The sequence below is a fragment of the Meriones unguiculatus genome, chromosome 16 (genome assembly GCF_030254825.1).
Source record: "Meriones unguiculatus strain TT.TT164.6M chromosome 16, Bangor_MerUng_6.1, whole genome shotgun sequence".
Taxonomy (NCBI): domain Eukaryota; kingdom Metazoa; phylum Chordata; class Mammalia; order Rodentia; family Muridae; genus Meriones; species Meriones unguiculatus.
In genome coordinates, this window is record NC_083363.1 from 6,708,274 (window position 1) to 6,716,674 (window position 8,401).

The 8,401-nt window shown below is 49.3% G+C and overlaps 1 protein-coding gene across 2 annotated transcripts in view; it reads left to right on the top strand.

Annotated features, from left to right (window-relative positions):
• Dnah8 (dynein axonemal heavy chain 8) overlaps window positions 1-4,293 on the top strand; it is a 205,054-nt gene extending 200,761 nt beyond the window's left edge. For both annotated transcript variants that reach the window (XM_021652387.2, XM_060369207.1), the window contains 2 exons: window positions 764-885; window positions 3,491-4,293. In XM_021652387.2, coding sequence (XP_021508062.2) covers window positions 764-885; window positions 3,491-3,778 — 410 coding nt within the window. In that variant the 3' untranslated portion in view covers window positions 3,779-4,293. The remainder of the gene's footprint in view (window positions 1-763; window positions 886-3,490) is intronic.
• The last annotated feature ends 4,108 nt before the right edge of the window (window positions 4,294-8,401 follow it).

Genomic DNA, 8,401 nt, shown 5'->3' on the forward strand with positions numbered 1-8,401 from the left:
TGAGGTGGTGTGCATTCCATATTTTTAACAGAGGCTTATGACTCTTCCACCATTCGTGTGAAAGCCAAAATATAATGGGTAGCTCACAGGCAGCATTTGCAGTTTCTCCAGCCAGCCTTAGAAATTAGGATATTTTATTTCTAACAGCAAATGCCGCCCTCCAGAAAAGAGTTCTCTGATTGAATTGAATGGCATGATTCCCAAATATTAAGTTTAGAGAAAGGCCACAGATACGGGAGCCACGCATTATCTTAAAATAACTGTATTATGTACATTAAAAGATGCAGCTCTCCCTTTCCGGTGCGATTGCCCTGTTTGATCAAATTGAAAGTCAGGTTCCTATTATGGTGTTTATGCCTTATTTCCTTAGTCTAAATGAAACTGTCCCATTATGGCAAATAGAAGCTTCATAATGGTTTGATTTGAGTTTAATTGGAAGGCTGCTCTCTCAGAATATTTTACCATTCTGGTCACACATTGGATATTGTGTTTTCCAGTAGAGACCATGAGCTAGGGCTGGGTTGAAACCCTTAAAGAGACTTGCAGTTCCAGGAGACTTCCAAACCCAAGGTCCCTCTCTCTTCACTGTCCCCGTGGAAACAAATCCCTAGCAAGAAATGCCCTTTGCTCTGGGGTTCTGGTCTCAGCTTCTCTGCAGGATGGGCAGGCATTTTAGAGACTGTTGGGCCACTCTTGGTGTTATTTCCTGTATGTGTATCTCAAGTGGACTTCACCAAAAATTTCCCCCCCCCCCTCTCTCAAGGCTTCCTCACAGCAATGAGGCAAGAAGTGACCCGAGCCCACAAAGGCTGGGCACTGGATACGGTGACTATCCACAATGATGTCCTACGGCAGACCAAGGAAGAGATCACGTCGCCCCCCGCGGTAGGTGCTGCAGGGAGCTGAGGGTGAAAAGCCAGGTTCGGCTCAAAACTGTCCTTGAGGGCTAGGGATGTAGAGCGGTGGATGGCCAAACACTTGCCTAGCAAGTGTTACACAAAAAAAGTGTAACACCGACCTTGGACCTTGGTGTCTTCGGTGAAGCCAGTTGCTTTTCAGGGACATTTTTCTCTGCTGTGTTTGTTTGTTTGTTTGTTTTTTCCCTCTCAAAGCCAGTGCCTCCCCCATCTGCTGAGTGGGAGGTTAATGACAAGGGCTAGGGAGCCCAGGGACTCCCCCGGGTGACCTTTCTTTATAAGCACAAGTTATGTGCATTTGCTTAGAAGGATTTCCATGTGTCTTCCATGCCTGCTCTGGGCTCACGGGGGTCCCTTGGAGCAGCTGAGGGCCATGGATGTCCACTGGACTAGCCCTTGGGGGCCCAGACCCCACACCTTACTGTCCCTCAGTATATTTTGGGACACCACCTCCGTGTGTGTGTGTGTGTGTGTGTGTGTGTGTGTGTGTGTGTGTGTAGGTATTTGTCATAGCACCTCTTAGCTTCCGGCTACCCCAGTGCATATTTGTTGCCTAAAATACCACAGTCTGGGCTGCTAAGAGCTAGCATGTACTCCATCAGCTTTAAGGAGGCCAGAAGTCCAAAAGCACTGTAGAGTGCTGGCTTAGCAAGCATGGAGCCCCAGGTTGGATCCCCAGCACCACGTGAGCTGGATGTCATGGCACACGTCTGTATTCCCGGCACTAGGGAGATGGAAGCAGCCGGGCATACATGAGACCCTGTCTCAAAACAAACAAAATAAATCAGGGACTGGCAGTGTTGGTTTCTTCCAGACGGAAGCTGTGAGAGACAGTCTCGTTCTGTGACTCTGTACTGACCTCTCACGCCTACTGGCAGCCCTTGGCAAGATTGGTTGGATTTTGGCTGTATGATTCCAGTGTCTGCCACAAGTGCCAAAGGCTTTATTCTACTAAGTGCCTCTCTTCCTGAGCCCCTCCTACACACACACACACACACACACACACACACACACACCAGCCATATTGGATCTAAGGCCTTTCCAGACCCAGTGTACTCATATCTAAAGAAATTATATCTGCAGAGACAAATAATAGCATCTGGGGGATGGGTTGATGTAAATTTGGGGTGAGTGTCAGTTAGGGTTTCTATTGCTGCACTGTAACACCAAAGAGCAACGTGGGAGGAAAAGGTCTATTCACCTAACAACTCCGCATTGCTGTTCATCAATGAAGGATGTCAGGACAGGAACTCAAGCAGGGAAGGACCCTGGAGGCCGGAGCTGATGCAGAGGCCATGGAGGGGTGCTGCTCACTGGCTTGCTCTCCATGGCTTTCTCAGCCTGCTCTCTTATAGAACCCAGGACCACCTACCTGGGCCCTACCCCGCTCATCAGTAACTGAGAGGATGCCTTACAGCTGGAGCTCATGGAGGCATTTCCTCAACTCAGGCTCCTTCCTCTGATGACTCAAGCTTGTGTCAGGTTGATGCACAAAGCCAGCCAGTTACAGGGTGACATTATTCCACCTGCCATGTCTTCTCACTGGGACTCTTAAGGACCCTAAGTTGCAAGGACTGTAGAAAAGGACACGGTGGCTGTAGGATGTTTCCTGGTGGTCCCCTTGTTCATGCAGATAGTTGTCAACCACCAATTAATGGTAGGGACTCCTGTGTCCCGATTCTCCGGGACTGCCCAGGATCTCACTGTCAAACCACATTCCCCAGTGTGTGGTTCAAAATATACGGTCCTCATGCAGTTAGCCCACATGAGAGAGTCCTAGAAACTCTTCACAGCTAATCTGTCTGTCCATTATCATGATCTACATTCACTTCCCCAGGCCTCATCTTCATTAGAAACAGAGAAACGGTCACCATCTTCCACATAAATATCGTTTATGAGCTTGCACGATTCTCTCCAGCCCTTTCTTGTCTTAATGAATACGTGTTCTGTGGCTCCCCCGTGCCTGCAAGATAGCGTTGAGACACTTCAGCTCGGCACACTCGTCTTCCATGGTCAAGTGGTAGCTCATTTTATTACCCTTGAACCCTTTTGCCAAGAAGCAAAGAATCCTCTCTGCCCACCCTGTCTGTCTTTGTGGAGCCACTTCGGCTTCTTTCCTCCCCGTTTCCACACACTGCCCCACTTCCTCAGGGGTCTCTTCAAGACCGTCCAGTCTACTCTGATGGCTAAAGCCCACATGGCCTTCAGTCTGACTAACTGCACTTACCCTCAGAACCCATCGCCAGGAACTCCATTAACATATTTCACGATGCCGCCTGTGCTCAGGGGGGTCTTTCTTCCCCTCATTTAAAGGTGAGGCCCATGAAGGCAAGCCCGTCTGTAGGAGAGAATGTAGGGAGGAGGTTGGTCATACACGGCGGAGCAGCCAACCCCCCTCTCCATTCTCACATTCACCTTGCTGTACCACTCCAGGCCTCTGGGGGCGCTCTAATCTCATTGCATCCTGTGAAGGAGATGGGGTGGAGCCTAGATGGGGTGGATTGACTAGATCACCTCAGCCCAAGGTCCCACTGAGAATAGCACCTCACCTGCCCTGTCGCTTGGCCCCGCAGGAAGGTGTGTATATTTACGGGCTGTACATGGACGGAGCCTCCTGGGACAGGCGCAATGGCAAGCTCACCGAGTCCACCCCGAAGGTCCTCTTCATGCAGATTCCTGTGCTGCATATCTTTGCCATCAACTCCACGGCCCCCAAGGACCCGAAGCTCTACGTGTGTCCCATCTACAAGAAGCCCAGGCGCACTGACCTCACCTTCATCACCGTGGTGTACCTGCGCACAGTGCTGTCCCCGGATCACTGGATCCTCAGAGGAGTGGCCCTCCTGTGTGACATCAAGTAAGCTGATTTCTGCCCGACGTGGGCACCACAAGAGCCACGCGGAGGCCCTGCCGCTGAGAGACGCATGCGCACCTCCCCTTCCCAGTAGGCCCTTCATTACTGTCCCTCAATTAAATAGTTGACGTTTCTCCCGCTGCTTGTCTGTCTGTTCCTCTCCTATCGTGACTCACAGGACCGTTCCAAGTTCACGCTTCTGGTTCCGAGAACTCACATTATGTTATAATTACTTTTTGAAAGATAAACCCCCGTCTCCGTGTCAGAATGCCTTTTTAGAGGGCTTGCCTTTTCAAAGCTGAAAACAGGGTTCCGATAGGATTCATCCTAAAAGGACCCCGGCAGCGAGAAACTTTTTCCTCCGGTGAAAACCACTCTTGGGCTGGCAGGATGGCTCAGTGGGTACCCCGGGATCTGCACGGTAGAAGGAGAAAACCAATTCCCGTAAGTTGTACTGTGATCTACACACACACACACGTAAACACGAGTACACACACAGATTAAAACATACGAATAAATGCATTAACCATGTCAAAGAAATAAAATAAAAAAAAAAAAAAAGAAAATCTTACCAGATAATCTGCCCATGTCTAGGTTTGTTTAAATATTAGCCTTTTGAGTTTCTCTGTGTGGATATATGTGTATGTCTGTGTGTGGGTGTATTTGTGTGTGTGTATGTATGTGTCTGTGTGTGTTTATGTGTGTATGTATGTGTTTGTGTGCACGTGTGAGTGTGTTCGTATTGGGGGGTGTCAGAAAGCCCACTGGTACAGTTGGTCCTGTAATTGATTGTAATTTTATTTAATATTATCTCCTGTTTTTGGAGTGCCTTTGAGGCTCAGGGAACTCTGGCTGTCTGGCTCTCCCACCCGAGCCTGTTTCTGAGGGAAATAATGAAACACATATCTAGGTAGCAAATGGAGAAGGCAAAACAAACTCCATCAAGTGAAATTAGGTTACATGCTGAACGTCTTAAAAAGCAGAGTCTTTAGAAAGTGAAGCTATTTCTTACTCAGTAGTTAGTCTGAAACTCGGTATGAGCCTTGATTTCCTGCAGAAGGAAATTGTCAATTTAACAAAACAGATGGGGTCCTTGACTGAAATGCGCGTTTAGCTCCGGGACAGTGAAGAAGTCTCTCTGCTGCTCTTCTCCTCTGGAATCGCCTTGCCTGCCCCCAGCTACTTCCACAAACTCCTTTCTCTCTGTTCTGGAGGAGTCCTTCTGAATTGTCTGATCTCTCTGTTATCCCCTGTTACCTGCTCAGAGATGGTGGTGGCGAATCAAGCAAGACGGCCCAGTGGTAAGCTGGGTAAGGTACCCAGGGATGACCTCAGCGGAAACGCAGATGTGTCTCCTGCCTGGGGTAGATGTAGTGGTGACCTGATGTGTCCCTGAAGCCTATGGCTTCCTTTCTGTTGCTGATGAAAACAAAACAGAACAACAAAAAACCTGACCGGAAGCAACTTAGGGCAAGGGAGGTTTCGTTTCTAGGTCACAGTCTATACCATTGGGGGACCGCAGAACTTGAAGTGCAGGCCATGGTGATCGTTGCGTGCTGGCTTCTTCACGGGCACGTGTTTACATCAGCTGGTTTTCTCTGTCTCAGGACCGCCTGCCTAGGGATGGTGCCACCCACAGTGGGCTGGGCCCTCCTGCGTCAATCTGGACGGACCTCGAGGAAATGTCCACAGATGGACTTGATACAGTTACTCAGTGACATTTTAAATTTTACTTTAGGCAATTCTCTGATGTGTCAAATTGATACATTGCAAACTAGCACAGTAGCCACGCTCCTGGTCCAAGCGTCTCTGTACTCCCCACGACCAGGACATAACCCAAACTAAGGTGGGCATCCCCTGGGTGAGGCGTCCTCCTGACATGAAGCTAGAACTTGAAAGCACCTGCCCTGCCAGTCTGGGCGTGCTCAGGAAAGCAACACCATCTCAAACTATAGCAAAGCAGCCAACAGGTTCTGAAACAACACACGTGTCGGGTGATGAAACAACTAAAGAGCAACTGTAAAATCTTAACCCCTGGATATCCGAGAGGATACTTAGAGAATGACAATTAGGTTCAGTGTTGTCTAATGGCTTGAATGGCTTGAGAAAAATGGGGCAGGGCAGGGTGATGTAGAAAGCTGTAACTCCAGCAAAGGTCACCGGTAAGACTGGTTAATGGCACACGAGAGCCATTTCCTGGGGACACTGCTGTGCTGGTTATTTTGCTCTGAGTCAAAAGTGAGGAGAAAGGGAGATGGGCACCGAGGCCCAGCCAGGATGGGCACCTGGCCCCTGGGCAGTGCCTCCAAATGGTTTTGTTGACGCTTGGCGCTTCTGAACTGCCACCTAGGTTCTGCTGAGAGCTGGCCGGGGACCCAGTTCCGCTGTCTTTCTTTAGCTTAGCAAATGGCTTTTCTTAGACATTTTGCACCATTGAACTTCCATAAACACATAACCATTTTCTCAGCAAAATTGTTGCTCTTTCACTAATTACATAATTTGCCACACTTGAGCGACGGAGACCTGGTGTGAATAAAAGAGCAGAGAGGACGAGATGGTTAAGCCAACTGGAGCTGGGGCAGAGAGGCAGCGTTTTTCTTCCCCCTCCTTGGAATCAGTCCACGTTTTCTCATTTTGGTCTCGGCAGAATGAGCCACGGGATTTATATCTTCGTTGATTTAAAATGTTATTTTACTTTGGACTTTACATAAAAATAAGGGCAAAAGAAAAGCATCCAGAGATAGAGCCTGAAGAAGAGATCTGTCTTGCGGGTGGCGACGCGTGGATTAGCCACACTCCGCTGTCAGAGACTGCAGATGAATAGGGGCCTGGACTCAGCAGGGGAGGCTGGGTGACTCAGGGCCATGGCTCAAGGTCGTTGAGGTTGACGTGGGGGAGGATATTCAAGCCTGAGGGATGGGGGTGAAAACGAGGCTGGGCCTGAACTTTTCGTGGATCTCATCAAGGCTACAGATGGATGGATTTTAAGCAAGGGCCCAGTTTTGTGAGTGAGCTGTATTAGTTGTCTCATCGCTGTGACCAAGCGCCCTACAAGTCACAGTTCTTACGGAGAAGAGGGTTTTAGCTCACAGTCTGGGGGTGGGTGTAGTTCATCATGGTGGGAGTGGCTCATGGCTGCGGTGGCTGAAACATGAGACTGCTGGGCTGGCTCACGTTGTGGGAAGCAGAAACCAGAAAGCAGAGACCAGAGAGGAAGCAGGGCCAGGCTATAGACGGCAAAGACCACCTCCAGTGACTCACTTCCTGTGGCTCCGCCTCCTGATGGATCCAAAGCAGCATCACCAGCCAAAGACCATGGGTCCAACCCCGTGAGCCTGTGGACCATTGAACAGGAGAGAAGGGAATGAAGAGAGGATGTATCCAGAGACAGAGACTGCCATCACTAGGACTATACACTCTAGGTACCAAAGGCCTCTCGTGAGGTAGCCCAAACTTCAGCTTTGTTGTCCAACCTGTCAGTCAAATGGTTCCCAACCACCACCACCCACTGCAAGCTTCTGCAAAATACAGCCTTTAGCCATCCCCCAAAGTACCGTCAGCAGAAGAATCAGCAAACAGAAGGCAACCCAGCTTCCTGGCAGGTGATGGTGAGGAAGGAAGGCAGGACCATCCATGAGGGACAAATCTACGGTGCTAGAATCCCAGAGGACAGGGCGGAGCTGGAGAGGACCGTGCTGGAGCGCTGATGGGCAGAGGTGGGTGGGATAGTTGTGGATTGGAACCAGGGAGCTGATGATTAGAAGAGAAGAAAGTGGGTGTTCTGAAAGCTGTGGAGAAGGGAGGGTCCGGAGACTCAGCGAGCAGGGTTGAGAAGGAGCAACAGGAGGAGCCTGAAGAAGGCTACCACAGAATGGCAGAGTGCTTGCTTAGCATGGTCATCGTACCACACACACACACACACACACACACACACACACACACACAGAACCATAACACACACACTCAACACAACCGCCCACAACACAAAAATGCAACATACGTGCCACATACACAACACACATACCCCACACAACACACACATACAAACACCACATACATACCCCTCACATGCACACTCCACATACAAGCTTGAAGACACAGCTGTTTATAGTCTGGAGAATCTGGTTGGATGTTTGTTTCTTTTGTTCTTAAAATTTAGGAGAGGGCTGGGGAAGTGGCTCAGTCCATAAAGCACCCGCCACATAAGCACAGAGACCTGAATTCGGATACCCAGGGCCCACGCACCAAGGTGGGCACCGCAGTGTGTGTTTGCCATCCGTTAATGGTGGGACGGGAGACACAGGCAACCAGATCCCTCAAGACCCTGGCTCAAGGTAGAAGGTGAGGACCTCCCTGTTTGTGGTGTGGTCCACATGTGCCTGTACTCACAGACACAAATATTCAAACACACACACACACACAATGCAACCACAGTCATCAAATTATGTCTGTATTCATTGAGAGAAGAGAAAAACAGACTAATTCAGCAAAAGATAAAGGAGTAAAAGCAAAAGAAAAATTTATTGTACTGAATGACAGAAAATGGTGGAGAACGTTCCATTTTTTCTATTTTATCTTATTTAGATGATGTCTTGCCTACACGTATGTCTATATGCCACATGTGTGCAGC